Here is a 24001-nt window from a genome sequence, read left to right as displayed (position 1 = left end):
ACAAACTGCCTTAGAAAATTTAAGGGGAGCTTTATAATAGAACAGAACATTCTGATCAGAAAAATAAGCTGTAAAAAAGTAATATATACTATTTTTAAATACATATTCTGACTTTTAAAAAATTAATCTTTTCATTGGAATATAACAAACATACAGAAAAGTGCACAAGTCATAAGTATACATCCAAATGAATTCTCACCAGGTAAACATAACTATGTATTTTCCCTTTTCTCCCCAAAGATACCATTTTCCTGACTTTTAACATTATCGAATAGTTCTGCCTGTTTTTAAACTTTATATAAATGGAATCAAACAGTATGTGCACTTTTTGTCTGGCTTCTGTTGCTCAACATTGTGTTTGTGAGATTTATCTATGTTGTTAGGTGTAGTAACAGTTTGTCCATTTTTACTGTTGTGTAGTATTCCGTTGAATGAATACTACAATTACATATGTAGGTGCTGGGTATACAGCTAGCAGTGGAACTGCATTCATTGTCAGTCCTTTCAAATTACAGCAATTTGGTAGTTATAGTGGAATCTCATCATCATTTTAATTTGCATTTATGATAGAGAAGGAGGTTGTGTTTTGGGAGCATTTGAATAGCTTCTTTGGTGAAGTATCTGTTCAAGCCTCTTGCCTATTTTTTGTTTTTAAAGATTGACATCTGAGCTAAGATCTGTTGCCAATCTTCTTTTTTTTCCTTCTTCTTCTTCTCCCCAAAGCCCCCCAGTACATAGTTGTATATTCTAGTTGTGAGTGACTCTGGTTGTGCTATGTGGGACACCGTCTCAGCATGGCCTGATGAGCAGTGCCATGTCTGTGCCCAGGATCCAAACCGGCAAATCCCTGGGCCGCTAAAGCAGAGCACGTGAACTTAACCACTCGGCCACGGGGCCGGCCCCCTTGCCTATTTTTTTTTTAATGGGCTTGCCTGTCTTTTTCATTTTTTAAAAAACAAGAGTAAAAATAATACTAGTCATTTCGAATAATTGACTTGTGGTTTGGTTCATTTTGTCCATTGTTGATTTGTTTTCTATTTCATTGCTTTGTGCTATTTTAATTTCTTTTACTTTCCTTGAGTTTTATTTTCATTTCTTTTTCTAACTTCTTAAAATGAATGCTTAACACACTGATTTGCAGCCATTTTTCTTTTCCAATATATCCATTTAAAGCTATACGTTTTCCTCTAAGCGGTGCTTTAGTTGCATCCCAGAAGTTTGGATATGTCATATTTCCATATCATTTGTTCAAAATATTTTCTAATTATTTTCCTTGTGATTTCTTCTTTGACTCATATTTGTTTAGAAGTAGACTACTTAATTTCCAAACATTTGGGGATTTTCTAGATATCATTTTGAAGTTGATTTCTATCTGAAGTCCATATACAGCATTTCAGTCCTTGGAAATTTATCAAGATATGCATTAGAGTTTGGCAATTTTGGTAAATGCTGCATATGAACTTGGAAAGATTAGGCATTCTATCAATTTTGAGATGCAGTTTTCTAAATATATTAATTAGTTCAAGTTTGTTAATAATGTTGATCTGCTTTCATATCAGGTGTTGGCCAACTTTTTCTTAAAGGGCCAGACAGTAAATATTTTAGGCTTGCAGGCCATAATGTCTCTGTCTCAACTTCTCAACTTTGCCACTGTAGCACGAAAGCTGCCATAGACAACATGTAAATGAACGGACAGGGCTGTGTTCCAAAAAACTTTATTTACCTAAAACAGTGGCCACCCTATGAGCCATAGTTTGTCAATGCCTGTTCTACTTATTTACTGTATACAGCACATGTATTTAAAATTTTTGGTCTTGTTCTTATTCTTATTCTTTCAGCTATAGAGAAGTCACCCACAAATGTTGTGGATTTGTCCTGTTGTCCTTTTCATTCTGCAATTCTTGCTTTGTATATTTTGAAGTGATGATACTAAGTGCATACAAATTTAGAGTTTAAATTTGTGTCTTGGTAGCAAATGATTCTTTAAGAAATATGAAATATCCTCTATCTCTAATAATGCTTCTTGCACTCAGAACTATCTTGTATACTATTGATATACTATACCAACTTTCTTTTGGTTAGTGACGGTATGGTATTTCTTTTACTATCTTTTTATTTACAACATTTATATGTTCTTTTATTTAAGGTTATACTCTTGTAAGAAACATATATTTAGTTTTCTTTTTTCTAAATCCCATTTGACATTCTTAGTCTTTTACTTGGCATATCTGAGTCCATTTATTGGATATATTTACCCATTTCATTGGGTAAATATAAACATGGATTCCCCTTCTGAGACTCTTCTGTCTCTGTCTCAAAGTTCTGGAGAGAAGTCCAGGTCACAGGATGTTTTCTCAAGTATAGTTTCTGCTCCTGAGATTTCCTCACTTTTTGCCTCAGAAAACATATTTGCTCTAGTGAAGCTGAGTCTTGATCTGTTGGCACACAGACTCGTACACACCTGTGTACCAGTCCCCACCCTGAGCAGTGCCCAGACTCACAGGCTCCAAGATTCTTGCCCATAAGAAGCCAGAGCCCACAGAAGGGTGGGTGATAGTGAGAATAGTAGTCAAGAACTTGCCTGTTTTTCTTATTGATTTGTAGGAGTTCTTTATATATTCTGCATATGAGCCCTTTGTCAGTTATGTGTGTTGGAAATATATTCTCCTAGTCTATGGCTTGTCTTTTTGTTCTCTTAATGATGCCATCTGATAGGTACAATTTCTAATTCTAATGTAACAAACTTAACAATATTTTCTTTTAAAATTTATTTAAAACACTGAGAAGAGAGGAAATGGTTTGAACCCTTGAGAAGCCTTGAGTTTAGAGTAGGGTAAAACAGAAGTTTATGGTCTTATTAAGGAATAACTTTAGGATTTCTGCTTAAACTTTCACACAGATTTACACAATATTTTATAAGAGTAACCTCTGGGAGAGAGCAGATCCCTTGGAGACAATGCCCCCAACTGCACTTATTATACTCCAGGTCTGATATAAACAATTTGAGATGATATATCCCAACTGATTTGGCTTCAAAGGATGGTCGTGCAAGGAGGAGGAGGAAATGGTCATTAGTTCTTGCAAAGGACAAAGCTGCATTACATATTATTTTCTACCTTGCTACATTCCTAACCTGGAAGGAGAAAACTGGAAGAGCAACAAGGATAGGAAAAACAGCTTCAGGTTTTCCTTCAAACAAAAACAAAACTTCCTTCAGGAGAGTGGCACTGGTGAGTAATACAAAAGAACGCAGTCGCCAGTGCCTCTGGCCTGGACTACAGGCAGGACAGGGCCCTCCCAGAGACCCCCGGAACAGATACACTGGTGAGGTCACAGCACTTCTGTTCTGCACTTCCACCTTTCTGTGGCACAGAAAATATAAGGCCCTGCTGCCAGCAGGAGAGTTCAGAAGGTGCTGAGATAATAAGCCAAGTGGATAATCTCCTTCCTGAGTGACGATCTGGAAGGGGGAAGTTGCGTGGAGCATGCACAGCACAGGAAGAGCAGATGAACAGAGAAGGGCCACAAGGAGTCCTGCTTACTGCAGCTGGAAGTGCTTGATCTCGGTAACCAGCAGTTTGTAGTGGGCACCCAGGGGTGCCATGGAGGCTACGTCTACAAACATCAGCTGCTCCAGCGGTCCTGTTTCGTTGGTGGCTTCTGAGGGACATAAGGTGCGGCTCACTTCCTGGTAGTTGTATCTCCTCTGATACCTGTAGCAGTCAATGGAGGGGAAACCCAGCAAGAACAAGAACGAGATTCAGTGAACCGGCAGGGAAGGCAGCCTGTCTCATTTCACCTCTCCCCGAACTTGATTTCAAGTCATTAAAAATTTCAGTTTTGAATTTCAGACTGGACCTATTGATAGTGATTTCAGAGCTAGTGTTTTTAGCATAGGGTTGTGTGACATAATAACAGGGATGTGAGGACTGTTCAGGGCTGGCCAGTTCACTCAGCCATGTCTACATTACACTAAACCATCCTCCTAATTCAATGAGGAAAAAATATCAGATTTTGAAGGGGAAACTGTCTTGATAAAACAACCAGTTGATTCCATTTTTCCACGCTTTAAGCTTTTGTTAAATGGGACATAAAAAGTCCCAGAGTCCAAGTCAAGACTATCAGAGTCAGTATTTCAATCCCTAAATTCCTCAACCTCTAAAAATGATTTAGCACCAGATTATGTGCCCACGCCTGAATGCCTCCTGGGTTTTTGTTGTCAGTGCTACAGTGCCTTATAGAGTACTCCCTGCGAAAATAGAAACTCCCTGAGGGCAGGGACTTTGATGGTTTTGTTTTTCTTCCCATTGCGGTTCCCTAGTATCTAGCACTTAGTAGTGCTCAATAAATATTATGAAATGAAGAATGCACACTCGGTAGGCATTTTGAAGTATAGCGGAGGTGTTGCTCATTTAAGTGGACTGCTGGGCCTAGTCTTGTCCTCAGTGGATGCTCCACTAACCGACCTAGAGCTACAGAACGTTCTGGATAGAATTAAAATGCTAGAAGTTCTTCCAGGTGTTACAAATCTAGGCAGAGTGCTTATCTGAACTTCCAAGAGGATGGAAATTAAACAGAGCTGAACAGTCAGGGTATGCACCATGACCACTGTTTGCACCTAGCATGCATAATATGTCAACATTTCAAATGTCTGATCTCTCACTAGGGAAAAAACCAATTAAGGTCTAGGACATTGAAAGAAACCAAATGTAGTGAAGTTGTCTGGGAAAGATCCACTTACAGTCCTTGGAAGAGCAGAGGAACCTGCCAGGACAGCACCTCTTTCTGTTGGCGAACCACAACGAGGACTGGGTAATCGAGGTTCTCCGAGGAGCTGTTCACATACACCCGCACGGCGATGACCTGTGAGCAGGACAGAGAGAGAAGTACTGCAAATCACACATGCACACGCACAGACATCATAGCTGCCATCTGAAGCTCTGAAAAACTTGAATTTCTCACATTTGCTTCTGACCATAGATAATCCGAAGGCCCCAGCTGTCTTTTCCTCATTTATGTTGTAAGCACAGTGGGTCTCAACCTTGATCACACGCTGAAATCACCGGGGGAGATTTTTAAAAACTGACGCCTGGGTCCAGCCCACCGAAATTCTGATTGAAGTGGTCTTGGGAAAGCCAAGTTACGGAGGCTTCAAGGCAGGCTGAGGAGTTTGGACTGGGCAGTCAACACAAGATTTTGAGAATAAGGCCAGAACAGAAAAAGAAAGACACTGATGTGCTTCTCTTCTTATTTGAATCAAAACACTAAAGATAAAAATATCTTAAAAAGAAGAGAAAAAGACCTACAAACGCCTCAATTGCTGACAAACTTTAATTTCAGTTTAGAGAAACATTCTGTGCTTCAAACCAAAATGCTCTTGCCATGTTTTATGAAAGCCTAGCAGACGGCCTGATGCTCCTCCAGCCACAGGTCCGTTGGGGCTGAGGAATCCTCTCTTTGTCCTGCTCCAAGGCCTACATCAAGCTGACACAAAATGCTTTTTTATAGCAGCAGCTCCATGGCTCCTTCTGAATATACATGTCAACCCAAGGATTTAATACTATCATGACTGTTTTAAAGACAGGAGATTGAACTGTGGCCGTGGATCTAGATGGTTTTGGTGCTTTCCTTCAGTTTTTATAATACCGTAGACAACATGCAAAGAGCAAAATAGAAAAAAGCAAGGTAAAAAAAAGAAAAAGTAAAATTTGACCTTTCATATGAGATTCCCTCCCACCCCCGCCAATGAATTAAAGCCTTATTGTTCTTTTGAAAACTCTCTTATTAGGGGAAGAAATGAACAGGAAATTCTTGCAGTTGAACTCTGGAGATCCATCACATGTTCAAAACAGAAGCTGAGAGGAAACAGAATAGCATGGATAGCACACGTTACCATTTGGTTCTCTTATATTATTCTCCTTGATTAAGCCACTTTGCTTTTTTAATGTTAACACAGTCCAAAGTAATTTACTAATTTGATAAGAAGTGCTTGCTCAGGAAGGGAGCATTTTTTCATGCCCACACTCTACAAGTTTCCATGGAAATTATGCTCCAGCTGAAAATTGCCGAAACCCTATCTCTGGTGCAGATCTCTTTCTACAGCTCTGGATGATCCACAGGCACCTAAACTCAACCTGTCTGCGATGGAACCTATCACTCCCTTCACCCCTGACTTGAATTTCTTCTGAATTCCTTTGCTTGTCGAACGGCTTCACCAGGTAGCCATTCATCACGCCTCAAACTTGAGAGTCATCCTTGACTCCTGATTCTGTATCTTCCTCAGTCAACAGGTCGTCAACTCTGATAATTCTCTCTCCTTCACACTCTCCACACCCAGAGCCTCCCTTCCAGCCCCAATGACATTCTCATAGTCCAGTCCTTTCTCACAGTGACCCTCATTGACAGCACCTTATCCACTCTTCTAATCCCCAGGGTATGCCCGCTCCAATGCCAGTTTCATCTTTGTGTTCTCCTGTGAAAAGGCCTCCAGTAGTTCTGGGAATTTTCAGATTTACCCCAAAGTAATGAGAATGGTATAATGAATCTTCATGTACTCATCATCCAGCTTTGATAATTATTAACAAATGTACCACTTTATTCATTTATACCTTCTATTTCACACACACAGTCTTACTTGACTATTTTAAAGTAAACTCTAAAGACAATATCATTTTTTCTGTAAATAGTTCAATCCATATATATCTTTAGGAGATAAAGCCTCCTCTTTTTAACATCAACACATTACCATTATCACAGTTAATGAAATTAATAATTATTTAAAATTATTCGATATCCACAGTGTTTGAACATCTTCATTTGTTTCAAAAATGGTGGGGTTTTTTTTCCAGTTTTTAAAAAAAAAATTGGGGTACAAAATTTGAGGAGACTCTTGGTGGGCTCCTGGATAGCTTTAGAATGGAAGCTGGTCACCAGAAAGACCAAGCCAGGATTAGAAGCTTGGAACTTTCAGCTCCACACCCTATCCTCCGGGAAGGGGACAGGAGGTGGAGACTGAGTTAATTGATGCGGGGTCGGTGAGCCGAGGGGTTGAAAGAAAGATTTCTTGGACTCTCAAGATCTGGCAGTAGTGCTCTTTTTATTTAGAGAGTAGTGTGGAATAGCACGGGGACAGGACCCATGGGCAGGCAGAGCAGCTGCTGCTGCCCCCGCTGGCATGGGGACAGGACCCATGGGCAGGCAGAGCTGGTGCGTGGGGACAGGACCCACAGGCAGTCAGAGCTCCTGCTGCTGCCCTGAGTTGAGGGTTAGGGCTAATTTTATAAGGCATGGGTACGTGACTTATTTTTACTAGAAAAAAGAAAAGATGATGTAAAAAGTCATTATATGATTTCAGTGCAGATGGGGTCTGGTTATTGTGCGGTCATATAACTTTAGATACGAATCTGGCCATATAGATTGGCATGTAGGTGAGGATGCCCTGGGCTTCTCTCCCTGGGGAAGCCCTAATTCATACCATAAAAAAAGTCCACTGGGTCATATAGTTTGGCATGTAGGCCAGGTCACCTTGGGCTTCTCTAGCTGGGGCAGCCTTAATCCACATCATTAATGATTGATCATGCCTACACAAAAATCCCCAAAGTACAAGGTTTAGAGAACTTCTGGACTGGTCAACACAACCACGTGCCCAGAGGATGGTGCACCTCAGCTCCACAGGGACAGAAGCTCCTGTGCTCGGGACTCTTCTAGACCTCACTCTGTGCATCTCTTCAATGTGGCTGTTCCCGAGTTATATCCTCTTATAGTAAGCCAGTAATACTGTTTTCCTGAGTTCTGTGAGCTGTTCTGGCAAATTAATTGAACCTGAGGAGGGGGTCACGGAAAACTTCAATTTATAGCCAGTTGGTGAGAAGCATAGGTGACAACCTGGCCTTGCAATTGGTGTCTGAAGTGGGGGTTGGGCAGTTTTGCGGGACTGAGCCCCTAACCTACGAGATCTGATGCTAACAGCAGGTAGATAGTTTCAGAACTGGACTGAATTGTAGGACACCCCATTGGTGTTATAGAATTGCTTGATGTGTAGAAAACCCACACATATGGTGTCAGAAATGTTGTGTGCATGAATAGAAGAAAATAGAAGTGAGTTTTTCCTATAGACAACCACAAAGTATTTTTTTATGTAGTCAAATTTCTTACTTTTTTCTTGGCCATTTCTTCTATCACTTTAAAAAACTGATATATAATTCATACATCACACAATTCACTCTTAAAGTGTACAATTCAGTAGTTTTTAGTTTATTCACAGATCTTTGCAACCATCACCACTCTCTAGTTTCAGAATATCTTCATCACCCCAAAAAGAAGCCCTATACCCATTAGCAGTCACTCGTCATTGCCTCCTTCCTCCCATCCTTTCCAACCACTAATCTAATTTCTATCTCGATGGATTTGCCTATTTTGGAAATTTCATACAAATGGATAATATATGTCATTTTGTATCTGGCTTATTTCACTCGGCAAAATGTTTTCAAGGTTCTTCCACATTGTAGCATGTATCAATCCTTCATCCCTTTTATTGCTAAGTAATATTCCATTGTATGAATAGACCACATTGGTTTATCTATTCTTCAGTTGACGGAAATTTTAATTGTTCCCACTTTTTGGCCTTTACAAACAATGCTGCTATGAATATTTGTATACAAGCTTTTGTGTGAACATATGTTTTCAATTCTTTCAAGTGTATACCTATGAGTAGAATTGTTGGGTCACATAGTAACTCTATGTTTAACTTTTTAACAACTGCCAAAATGTTTTCCAAAGCAGTGCGTCATTTCACATTCCAGCAATTTACCTTGCCAGCAGTGTAAGAGGTTCCAATTTCTCCACATCCTTACCAACACTTATTCCTGTCTGTCTTCTTGATTGTAACCATCCTAGTGGGTGTGAAGTGGTATCTCATTGTGGACCATATAGTATTTTAACTCTTAGTTTACCTGCCTGGCTCTTCTAGGAAGCTACAAACTTCATCTTTGGCGTCCCTAGTGCCTGGCAGAATGCATTAGCCTAGAAGCAGGCTCATTTTTGAGGTTCGTAACACAAACACTAGCATCTACAGCACATGTTTTTAGAGCACTCTTGAGTCTGGCTTAAATCTATAGCAGTCAGAACCGAGGTAAACCCAAGGAAAGCTGTGAACTAGGCAAGCTGTATCTTTAGCTTGTCTGCTTCCCTTTATGTCACTCAGGATTCAGCCCCTCCTCCCTTCTTAGGTACTTAGTGCCAAAAAATATTTCCCTCCTTTTTTCTCCCTCACTCTTTACTTTAAGGCAGTGATTCTCAAATTTCAATGTGTTTTTTAGCATTCAAATCCCTCAAGCCCACCTCCAGCCTTTCTGATTCAGCAGCTCGGGAATGGAACTTAAACATATGCGTTTTTAACAAGCATGCTGGGGGATTCCGATGCATGTGGATTGGAGCCCACGCTTTGGGAAGTACTGTTTCGAAGACACCGTCGAGTGGATGACCCCGTTATTACGAGATGCACACTCCTGAGATCACCAACGTCACTAGCACACCTGGAAGCTGGTGTCTGGGAAGGCTGAGTCTGGGCTGGGAGAATGGAGGCCTGCCAGGAGAGCAGAGCAGATGTGCCACTGCCACGGGGATCCCACTCCACCGCTCATCTCCATGCCCTAATTTTGTTCCTGCTCTGGCTCTTGTAATCTACTTACATTTTATTATTTAATAATGATCTTACTAATTATAATAAAACCACACTCAGAGATACTGGCGTAATAAGTTGCAAGAAAATATATTAGAGAAGGAGATAGCAGACACCAGGCAGTTTTTCAAGATCAACAGATAATGCATTACCTCAGGAAAGGATAAAGAGTCCTGTTCAAAATTTGCTTTGCTTTTCCAGAGGCTAATGTGCAACTGAGAAAATTGGATTACATTTGTACAGTGAAGTAAGCCGTGTAAGGCAAAACTAAATGACGGGCAGGGTGTTGACCACACATAATGGACCCTGACACCTTGTAACAGACCATTCCTAAGAGCCAAGATTTTCCTCCCTGTTGCTTCCTCCTGTTGTCATGACAACAAGAGCACTTTTATCATATAGCTCTTGCTTTCTTCCCGTGTTTACTACAAACACGGAAGTGCATTATAGCTAAGAGAGAAGAATTATTTAAGTACTCCCTTCTCAGATGTTATATAGATTACCATATGAAAGATCTCAAAGCTTAGAGACTGTCTTTTAAATCTTATAACATGTCAGTAGGGAAAAGTTCAAAATTATAAGTAATATAGTTCTGTTGAACGAAGAGGATGAAAATGAGTTTAATTCAAAATCTAGTTTGGTTTTGCTAAGATAATGAGGTTGTAGGCTCTATTAGTGGAACGTTATATTAAGAATCAGAAATTACTGGTTTCTATTATTTAGCACACCACTGTTTTCCCGAGTGATCTTGAAAAACTGACTCCACTTGTAAAAGAACTACAATAGTATTTGCTAATGCTTCATTTTACTAAGCTATAACTGTTTTAGTAACTCTATTATGTTCCCTGGGGGTATATCTGGGGGTGTTTAGGTTCTCTGGTCCTCCTTTCCTTCCCTTTCCCCCTCCCTCCACCCATCCCATGCTCCCTCCATCATTCATCAAACATTCACTGAGTCAGGAGCTATAGAAGGTGCTGGGCCTATACTAAAGGCAGCTCTGACCTTGAGCAGCTCATGATCTAGTCAAAGAGACAAATGGAAAACCCACCACCAGCAGCGTAACGTGATGATAATATGGTAGCAATGTGAGCAGGTGCTGTGGGCACACAGAAGACAAAGAGGCTACCCCTGTGGGGGAGTCAGGGAAAACAAGACAGAAGCTGGTCAGTCACTTCCCAAGTTGTAGCAAAGTTGGGCTGGTCCGCATAAGTCCTGCCATGGCCTGGCTGGTGCACGTGACCTTGACTCATAGTGTTAGAGAACCTTAAATCTGGGAAGGTGCTCAGAGAGATCACCTAGTCCAAAGATTCCATTTTCAGACAAGGAGCCTGAGAGATAGAGGTGATGTGACTTCCCCAAGGATACTTAGCTATAGAAGAATCATGACTAGAACGAAAGCTCCTTGCACCCCAGTCTCCACACAATGCTTGGTCAGATCATGCTATCATCCCTATTTTGAATCCCTGGTTCCTTTGAACACTACAATGGATATAGACTTCTCCTACTCTTCCACTGTGAGATCTGTAGGCTTCTCCTATTCCACTGTGAAGCTATATAAACCCTGTAAATGAAGAGAAGAGACAAGCCACAGACCAGGAGATGTTATTTGTACCTATATAAAAAACAATGTCAGTATCTTGAATATATAAAGAGCCCTTAATACTCATAAGAAAAACAAAAAACCAACAGGAAAATGGGTAAAGGATAGAAAGAGCAACTGAGGAGGAGAAGAATGACCAATGACCACGTGCAAAGATGTTCAGCACATCAGAAAGGTAAAGCCTCAAAGGTATGACGAACACCACGTTTGCAACGGTGCAGAGAAACAGGAACTCTTGCATATCATGCATGAAAGTGCTATTTGGTCCAACCACTTCAGAGAGCAAGTTGGCAATATCTGGTAAAGCTGAAGATGCGTTCACATCAGATTCCAGCTTTTCCATTCCTAAGTTTATACCCAAGATAAACTCTCTTACATATGCACAGGGAATCATGAGCAAGAATGTTAATTGCAAGCATTGGTTGCAATAATAAAATGTTCAAACAACCTAAATAGCAAGAAAAATAAGCTAAATAACAGGAGTATGAATAAGTAAATTGTATTCATACAATGAAATGCTGTTCGGTGGTTAAAAATAAATGAACTAGAATATGGATCATTATGGATAACTCTCACAAAGATAAAATGAGAGAAAGAGCAGGTTGCTGAATGGTACATACTACATGACCCCATTTATGTAAACTTTGTAAACAAGCAAAACAATACTATATTTTTATATATAATCTCTAGTAAAATATACATACATGGAAATAATAAACACCTCAATTTTTTTTCCTCCATGAGGAAGATTGGCCCTGAGCTAACATCTGTTCCCAGTCTTCCTCTTTTTGCTTGAGGAAGATTGTCTCTGAGCTAACATCTGTGCCAATCTTTCTCTACTGTGTATGTGGGAGGCCGCCACAGCATGGCTTGATGAGTGGTGAGTAGGTCCATGCCTGGGATCTGAACCTGCAAACCCAGGGCCACCAAAGTGGAGCATACGAACTTAAACACTACGTCACCAGGCCAGCCCCTAAACAAAAATTTAAGATAATGGTTTTCAAAAGCTTTGAAGGATCTGAGACTTTACCCTACTTGTCACAGTTTCATTGATGCTCACAGAAGACACAGACTCCTGGGTTGGAAATAAAGGACTTTATTGCTCTTGTCACAGGAAGCAGCATTAGCATCAGCAAATTTGCATCAGTTTCTCTGCCCCCAGGTACCATGAAGGTGATGTGAATGGGCCCAGATAGATGCCTACATACATGAAGTGGGCTGCACTACAGGAGAGGAACCATGAGCTTAGGCAAGTCTTATCTTCTATCATGTGCAGTAAGCCTGCCTGACCTTTACTCCAGAGACGGACACTCTATCTTCTGAGGGTGTTCGCTATACAAATGTCCTTGAAATGACAGTATAGGAAAAATTTCAATTGGTGCCTTCCTATAAGATGGGCAGAAATCGAGAAACCTATAAAGAATTGCCTCCCCAAAATGGTTACTTTTGGGGATGAAGGAAGAGGATGGGTGGGGTAAATAAGGAACTCTATTCTTTTTCTTAGGCTGAGTTGTGGGTACACAGGTGTTATATTATTTTTTAGACTTGTTTATATATCTAAAATATTTCATAATCATAATACAAAAGAAGCCATAATGTGGCCTTTGTGTTTGCTCTCTTCTGAGTGACACCTCTGATTTTATACAGGCTCTTTGTTATTCAGGGATGTGGCAAACATGCAGTCCCCAGACACAGTCCTATTGCTCTCCTGGCTCACTTTGCCATAGTCTGTCCTTACTCTGGTGCTCCATCTGCTTATGCTAACTTCATTGATTACAGTTTCTCTCTCTAGATAAATAAATAAATAAATATATATATAGCTCAGGATATGGTGCTGAAGAAACAGTGGCTCTTAGCTGCCTCTCTTGTTGTCTCAGCCCAGCTGTAGAACTTTGCATTGTCTTTGGTCTCATTAACATGGTTCATGTCTCCATTGCTCTACCCTGGAAAAGAAATATGATTGGGGAGTCTGAAACAAAGGTTTCAGCAGGGCCACGCTCCCTCTGAGACTTGGGGTGCAACCCTTGCTCGCCTCTTCCTAGCCTCTGGCAGTGGCCATCAATCCCTGGTGTTGTTGGCCTGCAGCCGCACCACTCCCACCTCTGCCTCTGTCATCACGCGGAGTTCTCTGTGTGTCTCTGTTTTCACATGTGATTTTCCTCTCTGTGCATATCTGTGTCCAAATTTCCCTCTTCTTATAAGGATTGCAGTCACATTGGATTAGGACCCACCTTAATGACCTCTTCTTAACCTGATGACATCTGCAAAGATTCTGCTTCCAAATCGGCTCACACGCACAGGTCTCAGGGGTTAGGACTTCAACATATATTTTGGGGGGACATAAATCAACCCGTGACATTAGATTTGGACAATTTTTAAGATAAAGTCATTCTCCAAGACTTTACCTTTCCCTGGCCATCAGTTTATCTCCAGCTTGTACCTACCTGCCAAGACCCTTCATGGTGAGTGAAGGCAGGCCTGCGGGGAGAGCCCCCTGTGGGTGACTGTTGTATGAAAACAGCTGCCCTGGAGCCAAGTGGCCTTACAGTTCTGAATCTCTTTCTTATTAGAGGCTAGAAAGTCCTATTAAATGAAGCATTTCATTTTTTAAATGAAGCTTTTCATAACTACTGTAGGGAACTGAGCTTCCTCAATAATAGGTTAGACTTTTTTTTTTTAAGACAAGCATTGAAATAATTCCTGTAGTTATTGATGTGACTGTTTAAAATTCCTTCTCCCTGATTCAGCCTTGGAAACCAACTTCTGTAGACTTATGCCATAATGAAGAAAGATATGTCGACCCGGGCTTTGTTTCTAGCACTAGCATCTACTGTCTGCGTGACCTTGGACAAATCACTTACATTCTCTGGGCCTCAGTTTCCTCAACTGTCGACTGGGAACAGTAACATCCAGACCATCCACCTCCTTAGACTATGGGTGACAGTTTTGTGACCTGCAGAGTAGAAGGCAGACCTGTCCCACCAGGAAATTCAATAATCCCCACACACTCACCAATCAACCAGTTATTGATTGTCTGTTCTCCATGTGTGGAGACCCATTTATAAGCCTATTGCCCCTGGCAAAGGAGCAGGTTATGTTAATTTCCTTTCACAACTTGGCTGCTACCTTTCCTGGAACAGCTCATTCATCTCATTGAAAAGAGCAGTTTACCCCTTGGGAACTATTTATTCTCTATACTTTCAGATTCTCAGTATTTTGCATTCAGAGTACTTTTCTAAGAAGAGCACTTTACAGACCTCATCTTACCAATTTCATTATGCCAACAACAACCTAGACACAAATACGTTCATACAAGCTTTCCTACTTAGTTTATGAGCTAAATTTTATATTGAAAATTTCAATTCCAATAAACATGGGAAAACATTGAAGAGAAGAATAATAATTAGCAAGCCAGGAATAACAGAACAGTGTATAGCCCAGATTCTAGCCGCTTTAAGATGAACTTTGTTCATTCAATAAGTATTTGACTGTCTATCCTGTGCCAGGCATGGTTCTGAGCACAGGAGCTAGATTACTAAGCAGTGTAGACATAGTCACCACCTCACCGAGACCACAGGTTTGCACCTGAAATGGCAATTCAAGAAGCATTGCATTAATGCTGGAGCTCCTGCGGAAGTGCATGGCGTAGACTCTCATGGGGAATGTTTTCCTAAAGGATGAGGAGGAATTAACCAGAAAAATGTGGAACAGAGCAGGAGAAATTTCCAAACAAAGGGAACAGTGTAGTAGACATAAGGAAGGAGGGAGGGGAGGAGAAAAAGAGAAGAGAGAGATGGCAAGAAGCATGTTTGAAGAATTAGGAGAAAATCAGTCTGGATGGAGCACGAGGTGCATGAAGGACCATTATAGTCCTGAAGAGTCTTACAAGTCATCTTAGGGAGGTTGCGGCTTTACTCTGAGGGCAATAAAAAGCCTTTGGAAGGTTTTAAGTGCCACCACCCCATTGCCACGGGCATCCCTGGAAACACAGTGTTGCCTCTGTTGCTGATGAACAGCTGCTTCCCTGCATCATTGGTTCCCCAGTCAGTCTGGGGAAAGCAGATGTGAAGGGCAGCATGGAGGCCATATGCCCATGCCTGATCTTGGGGGTGTGATTTAGGTGTTGGGCAGTGAAAACACAGCCAAGTTCCACTTCACGTGGAACCCCTTTTACATGCAACACCAAGACTATCCTACAGAACAAGCGTTCCATAGAACAGACTTTGGGAAATGCTGCCCTAGATAGTTTTCACAAGAACTGGTGTCAAGTTAGGTATTTCCTGAAGACCCTAAGTCACCCCAATCTCATCATTTTATGCTCAAACTTATGGACTCTACTACTCAATTTAGCAGGTTACAGTTATAAAGAGGAACCAACTGAAAATCCCAGATTTTAAAAATAATGCTCTTTATGTAAAGACCTCAGCAGGGGGTCAGAAATTAAAATGAATAATGGATTAGAGAACTGAAGGATCAGATTGAAGATCTACCTAAAGAAATGTAAAATAGAAATAGAAAAATTAAGGGGCCAGCCCCATGGTGTAGTGTTTAAGTTTGCGCACTCCACTTTGGTGGCCTGGTTTCATGGGTTCAGATCCCAGGTGCAGACCTACACCACTCATCAGCTGTGCTGTGGTGGCAACTCACATACAAAATAGAGGAAGATTGGCAGAGATGTTAGCTCAGGGCGAATCTTCCTCAAAAAAAAAAAAAAAAACAGAGGGGCCAGCCTGGTGGTGCAGCAGTTAAGTGCACACGTTCTGCTTCAGCAGCCCAGGGTTTGCTGGTTCGGATTCTGGGTGTGGACATGGCACCGCTTGGCAGGCCATGCTGTGGTAGGCATCCCACATATAAAGTAGAGGAAGATGGGCATGGATGTTAGCTCAGGGCCAGTCTTCCTTGGCAAAAAGAGAAGGATCGGCAGCAGATGTTAGCTCAGGGCTAATCTTCCTCAAAAAACAAAAAAAACCAAAAAGCCAGAAAGAAATAAAAATTAAGAAATAGTAAGAGCAGAAGGAGAAGTGTTGACATCTACATAACAGGGGTCCCACAAGAAGAAAACAAATGGTGAGAAAGAAATATTTGTAGAAATAATGCTGAAGAATTCAGAACAGCTACTTCCCTGATATCCTGGGGGTGTTATTTATGACTCGTTGAAAGCTACAACCTCAGCTGGACTACCTCTACTCATATAAAAACAGTAAGTGTTTGTAGTGTATGTACTAAGTGTTGAATACATGCTTGATTCCAAAAATGTCACAGATGAAATCCTCAAAGAGAGGCAAAACAAATACATGGAAAAATTAGCAAATATTATGAAACATGAAAATATGATGTAATTGCTAAATTGCCTCTCCCTCCAAGAGCTAACCATCTTCTGTCTCTCCAGGGTTTCTCACATATTTTCCATTGGTCCCTCTGTCCACTGACCTCCCTCTGGCTTTGGGATCTCCAGGGTGGGTTCCTGGCTGAAAGCCAGTGGCCAGTGCTGATTTACCATCATCTCAGGTATCTGAGTCTGCTCACCTCCTGTTCATGATTCCTTTTCTCCTCTTTTTCTTTCCTGCCTTTTTCTCTCTATCTCCTGCTTATACTCCTTCTCCTGTGAGGGGGTTGAAGAGGGAAAAATAATTATTTTATGGTTTGAGGCAGAACTCAAGGATCTACTCCCTGGATTTTATTTATGTGCTGAGTGATTGCACTGCAGGCAAGTTTCTCCTCGAGCTATTCTGAGGCCTACTTAATTAATGCTCTGAAGATGGAAAAGCACTAGAAAATTATTGTTATGACTGTCAGAGTTATGATTTGACACTTAGCAGCCATTCATTTCCATTTATTGCCAGGCTGGTGCCATCTATAATATTAAATAAGTATTTGTCAGGATATAAGTATTACCTAAGGCAACTGCTTTCTAAATCAGACAAAACCGATCATCTGCAAACATTTTCCTCTTCTAAATCTTCAAAAAAATTTTCTTGAGATAAGCAGAAGAGGCCTCAGGGAAAGCTATGTTTAAGAGACAAAAGCATTTCTAATTGTGCAGTGAACATCGTGGCAGAGATAACATAGACTGCTTGACTTCTCTGATGCTCAGATTAGATGTTCCTCTTTAAATGGGCATAGAAAGCTACAGCACCCCAGGTTTCCTGCCTGCCACACCTTGGTCCCTGATCACCTATGTGTAGATCCACATAACCTCCGACAGGTGCCCTAGCTTGAGAACACCTCATGAAGACTTTTGGTGGGGTTGACTTTGGGGTTACCCATCATCCAAATCTCTTGCATGTTTCAGAGGAACTTCCTCCACTCCACCTCACTGTGTGAGTTTTGTGGGAGGCAGGGGTACCTGTGGATGCCAAAGGGGCCAGATACATGACCCACGCTTGGAGAGTTGGATGCTCCCACTCGGTAGTTTCAACGGTGATTAAATGATACGAAGATGAAGGGAGAGTTTTAGAATTCATTGGCAGGGGTGATACCAGCGGGGTCCATGGCAGCAGTGTCCAGGGGTGATCATATCTAATGGCAGTGGAGGAGGCGGTATCCAGGCATGCATCCCAGCCAAACCATTCCTGCTGCATGTCATTTCCTGTAGCTTAGTCTCCTTTGGTCCTCAATCATAGTCTAAGCCTAGCAACTCAGATTTACGAGCTACCCAATATGCTTCTAATAAATTCTTTTTCTGCTTATGTTAGCCAGTTGATTTCTGTTGCTTGCAGCCAAGAACCTTGCCTGACCCCACATCCTCTTTCCTTTTCTCCTTCACTCATCCTCTGCAGCTACTTGGAGCCTCACTGTCCACAGACCTCCCCAAACTGTCTCTGCACACCTAGACTTTGCTACTCTTTGCCTCTCTCCTCATCCCCACTTTTTATCTCTTTATTACCAAGGTAAACATTATCTCTCTCCTAGCAAGCTATAATTCCTCCACTCGAGTGAAGATGATATGGGAGAGAGGGGAGACAAATACAGGATCCCTTTTTGCAAATATTGGAGAGAATAAAACAAAACCATGGGCATTCACATGTTAATTTTGGGGGAGTATATCATATGCTTCCAGTTTGGTTGATCGAATACTTATGAGTCACTTTGTCCACAAAAGGGCAGCTAAATCTACAGAAACAGAAACTGCTCGTTATTCCTGTTTGCCATGGCTTATCTTCATGGCTGTTTGATGGGGATCCAGAAATACCAGTTCTCAGGGTTAATACTGCCCTGGAGCAACAGATAGGCTAATTGCTTGGGTCTCCAGGCTGCCCTCTATCTGGCACAAAAAAAGGAACCCAGCATTGATGAAAACACAGCAGGAAAATGATGAAGATTGGCCTTCTTGGTCCACAGAGAGTCAGAATAAGATCATGGTTGGTGGATGGCTCTGGCACCACAAAACACTGAGGAAAATCTGCCAACTTCACAGTTTTACTGAGTGTCAACCCTGCTTGCCTGACTTACACAAGTGGATGCCTGGACAATTTACGAGGAAAAGATGATAACAAAAACCTCTTGTTTCAATTTTCAATAAATTTGTAAGGGAGTCAGACATTAAGCTCTTAAATTGCATGATCAAACAACCTGACTGTGAAAGTATGACTATGTTATTTTAAAGTTATTTTTATTGTTGTTGATAAGCATAACAGATGTACTTTTGGGAGAGAGAGAGTGGTTTAATAGACATATCTTGAGGAAATATCTTCAGGAAGCTGAGTTTTGTTCTTGGCTTTGTTTCAAACTAGTTACATGATTTTGGACAAGTAATTATTTCGCTGGATCTCAATTTTCTCTCCCGTTAAGTGAAAAGAGATTAGGTGATTTAAAAGGTCCTTTAAGATCTTAAGTATAAAATACAATCACTTCTTACGGTTTTGAGGGATATTTTATATAAATTTATTTTAGTGGTGGGAAACAGAACAGAAAAAAATCTCAAACACAAGCCCAATTACACTTCTGTAGCTGAGCAGACTTGATGAAGAAAATCTTGACTCCTTGAAAATGAAATGATGTCACACGAAGTCAACAAAAATATATACTAACTGCCCAACTAACGTATGTTCTTCAACTTCCATCATTGGTATTACTAAAATTCTATAGCAAAACTTTGGAAATCAGGGGACCCCAGCTCTCTAGTAACTGAGATTACCCATCATGGCTCTGAATCAGGAAGTAAGGAACAAAACATATCTCCGGAGATGAAGGAGAAGGAATGTCTCTGCCAGTAGCCAAGCTGCAAACAACCCGAGGAGATCAACCAGAGAAGTGGGAGAACCTTGACGGGCCCGCAGTGTTCATAAAAGACTTGCAAGACAAAAAGGATGGGAGATGCAGAGAGACATAAGAGACACAGAATAAAGGAATGACAAGAGATTAAAGGTAGTGGCAGCAGAAGGGGAGTCTGGGAACAGTGATAAGAATGATGGGCCCCAGATATGGATCTGCTTCAAACCCTTTGGTCCAAAACAGGCTATAAATGCAAACACACATACACAATCCTGTAATACTAAAAATATAGTGTGGTCTTTTCAACAAATGGTGCTGGGACAACTGGACATCACATGCAAAAAAAATTAATCTAGACAGAGACCTTATTACACTTTTCACAAAAATTAACCCTAAATGGAACACAGACCTAAATGTAAAATATAAAACTCTAAAACTTCCAGAAGATAAGACAGGAGAAAATCTAGGTGACCTTAGATTTGGCGACAGCTTTTTAGATACAACACCAGAGGCATGATCCATGAAAAGAAAAACTTGGTAAGTGGTACTTCACTAAACTTAAAAATGTCTGCTCTGTGAAAAACAGTATTACGAGAATGAAAAGACCAGCCACAGACAAGAAGAAAATATTTGCAAAACATATATCTGATAAAGGACTGGTATCCAAAATCTACAAAGAACTCTTAAAACTCAGCAATAAGGAAACAAACAATCCAATATAAAAATGGGCAAAAGATCTGAATTGACATCTCACCAAAGAAGATATACAGATGGCAAATAAGTGTATGAAAAGATGCTCAACAGCATATGCCATTAGGAAACTGCAAATTAAAACAATGAGATATCACTTAAAATCTAAAGCACTGACAACAGCAGATGCCGATGAGGCTGTGGAGCAAGAGGAATCTCACCCATCGCTGGTGGGAGTACAAAATGGCACAATCACTTTGGAAGATAAACTTGACAGTTTCTTACCAAACTAAACATATTCTTACCATATAATCCAGCAATTAAACTGCTTGGTATTTACCCAAATGAGTTGCAAACTGATGTCCCCACAGAAATCTGCACACAAATGTTACAGCGATTTTTTTCATAATTGTTGAAAATTGGAAGCAACCAAGGTGTCCTTAAATAGGTAAACAGATAAACTGTGGTACATTCAGACAATGGAATATTACTCAGTGCTAAAACGAAATAAGTTATCAAACCATGAAAAGACATAGAAGAACCTTAAATGCATATTGCTAAGTGAAAGAAGCAAGTCTGAAAAGGCTCCATACTGTATGATTCCAAGTACATGACATTTTGGAAAAGGCAAAACTACAGAGACGGAAAAAAGAAAATCAGTGGTTGCCAGGATTTAAAGAAAGGAGGGAAGGATAAATAGGTGGAGCACAGGGGACTTTTAAAGGGGTGAAATTATTCTGTGCAATACCATAATGGCGGACACATGACATGATACACTTGTCAAAACTGTGCAACACCAAGAGTAAATCCTAACGTAAACTGTGGATTTTAGTAAATAATAAAGACCAATACAATAGCAATATTGCATCAATACTGGTTCGTTTTCAGCACACCACACTAATGAAAGATGTTAATAATAGGGGAAACTGCATGTGTGTGTGGCGGGGGTGAAGGAAGTGGGTATATGGGAACTCTCTGCACTTTCTGCTTAATTTTTCTATAAACCTAAAACTGCCATGAAAAATAAAATCTATTTAAAAATATATATAGGGGAACAGTGAGGAAGCAAAGTTGAAAAACTTTTGCATCCCAGGTTAGAGAGAGGGAGCCGCAAACCTTTATCTGCACTCTTAAAAGGCCCAAGGTATCAAGTGTAGCCAGGCAGCCAGAGGATGCTTTTACTCAGGACAACATGTTACTTAATGTCAGTAAACTTTAATTTTGCACCATTTTCAGAAGTAAAGTATTTTATTCAAAGACTTAAGAGTGTACCCAGGGGCTGGCCCGGTGGTGCAGCAGTTAAGTGCACACGTTCTGCTTCGGCAGCCCGGGGTTTGCTGGTTTGGATCCCGGGTGCAGACATGGCACCACTTGGCAAGCCATGGTAGGCATGGTAGGCAAGCTGTGGTAGGTGTCCCACATATAAAGTGGAGGAAGATGGGCATGTATGTTAGCTCAGGGCCAGTCTTCCTCAGCAAAAAGAGGAGGATTGGCAGCAGCTATTAGCTCAGGGCTAATCATCCTCAAAAAAAGAAAAAAAAAAAGAGTTTACCCAAAACATAGCTGATCTTTATCCTTAAGTAAACCAATACTTTCATAATTACATATTGACATCCCTGGGCAGCCTTGGGCTCAACGCAGAAGGCTGGGTCCAAAAGAAATTTCCTTAAAATTATAGGTTGAGAACTAGCTCCTAAAAAGCTTTTCATTGGTCCAAATAGACAGAAAATTTCCCAGTTCTTGGGAGCTGTGAAAGGGAAGTGGATTCCTCTAGCCTTCTTATTAGGAAAGGCAGCTTATATTTAACTTTCTCTTCTCGTTCAACTCAATGAAAAATCCCCTCTTCAAGCCTGTACACAACCAACACCTGCACATCCTTCTGCCTGTCAGCAAATCATTTTTTTTTTTTGGTCTATTATTGTCATTTCAGATGAACTGAGGGAATGAGGGGAACGAGAATTTGAAGTAATTAATTTCTACAAGTTAATTTAAGTTAATTTGATTAATAACATTTAATATATAATTTTCATTTGCCGTGTAACACTCAGCTTGGCTTTTCCCTTCCCAGGAATGGGGCGCTATCTGTTAACATGTAAGTCATCTGCTCCTCCTGTACAAACAATTTTTACACACATTCTTAGAAACTTATCATATATGAAAACCAAAGGATCTTAGACTGAGGACTCAACAGAAGACAATGTTGCTCTTTTTGCTGTTTTTCAGCAGAATACAAGCCCTCAAGTTTGGTTTTGGTTTTGGATGTGGTTAGCATAGCCAACTAATGTACTGAAAAAAATCTCAAAGTTTCCATTTTCAAAATACCCAACAAAAGAAAAAAAGCAATGTCTATAGATTCATATTTTTTTTTTTAGCAAAATAGAAAAGACTATGATTGTATTATCTGGCAGCCCTACGATATTTTTGATATTTTCCCTAGCATTAAGCAGAAAGGATGGTGAGGCCCCAGTTCAGATAGCTTGTTAGCTGTGCCTTTAAATCATTAATGCACCATCATGGTGTGTTGACATGGAACTTCAGTTAGCCCCAGAATTCAACAATGTGGGGAGAGCTGGCTAACATACTTTGGGGTGCTGCACAGCAACGTGTAATAATATCAACACAGCGTGGTTGCTTCTATTTGAAAAGAAGGAAGAAATGTTGGCACCTTCTAGCAGCAAAGAAGTTCCACGGTATCAGGGTATCTTCAAGACGTTTGGTCTTTGAGATTTAAGCCAACAGTGAGAAATGACATAGAAGATACTTCAAGTAACGTGTTGAAACCAAAGAGGGAAAGAAAGCAAAGCTGAAAATCCCTACATATTGCATCAGAGTCCCAAAATACCCCCTCGGAAGGGACCATCACAGCAGTAAAATCAAAACAAAACAACCAAGAAACCCAAACCAATACCACAGCAAGCCTCTCCACGTGGCAGCGTTCAGCAAGAGTACAAGCAGGAAACACAAAGGGCTTATAACACAAGTTCAGCACCCGGGGTGAGGGTAAAGGGAAAAAACAAAACAAAGCACTTTCATGCTGTGGAGAGCGCTATGGCAAGCTTCTCAAAATGAAAACAAACGAATGAAAAAAGAGTAGATTTAGAACACAGTAATTTAAAGTTTTCACTTACTTGCTTTTTCAAGACAAAGAGTTAGAAATGAGCTTTTTGGCAAGAAGTTTATCCTACTTGTCTATAGTTAAGAAAAAAATTACAGTCTGACATATGGTATAAAATGTCAGAACACTGAATCTCAGTGCTGGAACAAGGATCAAAATGCAATCTTCTTGTCTCATCAGTGGGGAAAAGAAAGCTCAGAGAGGGAGGAGGATTTGCAGACGGTCCACAGGTACTTACAGGGCTAAAAACACACATTTCCTGATGGCCCACCCGGTGCTCGTCCCCAGTACTGCTCAGCCTCTCGGTTGTTCACTGTCCTTGCCTTAGGTAAAAGTAAAACATGCTTACTGTGAAATATCTAGAAAATACAAAAAAGAACAGTAAAATTCCCCATAATCTCACCACCCAGTGATAATGCAAAGTTTATCATGTTTCAGAAACCACTAATGAAAACCCACATTTAAAAAAATATCCTGAGGGGGCCGGCCCGCGGCGGAGTGGATAAGTTTGCACACTCCCAGGGTTTCTCCGGTTTGGATTCTGGGCGCGGACATGGCACCGCTCATCAGGCCATGCTGAGGTGGTGTTCCACTAACACAACCAGAAGGACCTACAACTAGAATACACAACTATGTACTGGGAGGCTTTGGGGAGAAGAAGAAGAAGAAAACAAAGAAGATTGGCAACAGATGTTAGCTCAGG

General features: G+C 40.8%; 1 protein-coding gene across 3 annotated transcripts in view; it reads right to left on the bottom strand.

Annotated features, from left to right (window-relative positions):
- Positions 1-24001, bottom strand: part of SIDT1 (SID1 transmembrane family member 1) — a 99679-nt gene that overhangs the window by 58733 nt on the left and 16945 nt on the right. For all 3 annotated transcript variants that reach the window (XM_046659910.1, XM_046659911.1, XM_046659912.1), the window contains exons 2-3: positions 4742-4863; positions 3543-3713 (exon numbers count right to left, since the gene is read on the bottom strand). In XM_046659910.1, coding sequence (XP_046515866.1) covers positions 3543-3713; positions 4742-4863 — 293 coding nt within the window. The remainder of the gene's footprint in view (positions 1-3542; positions 3714-4741; positions 4864-24001) is intronic.

This window comes from Equus quagga, chromosome 4, assembly GCF_021613505.1.
Source record: "Equus quagga isolate Etosha38 chromosome 4, UCLA_HA_Equagga_1.0, whole genome shotgun sequence".
In the NCBI taxonomy this organism is placed as follows: domain Eukaryota; kingdom Metazoa; phylum Chordata; class Mammalia; order Perissodactyla; family Equidae; genus Equus; species Equus quagga.
This window is presented reverse-complemented; position numbering and strand designations above follow the sequence as displayed.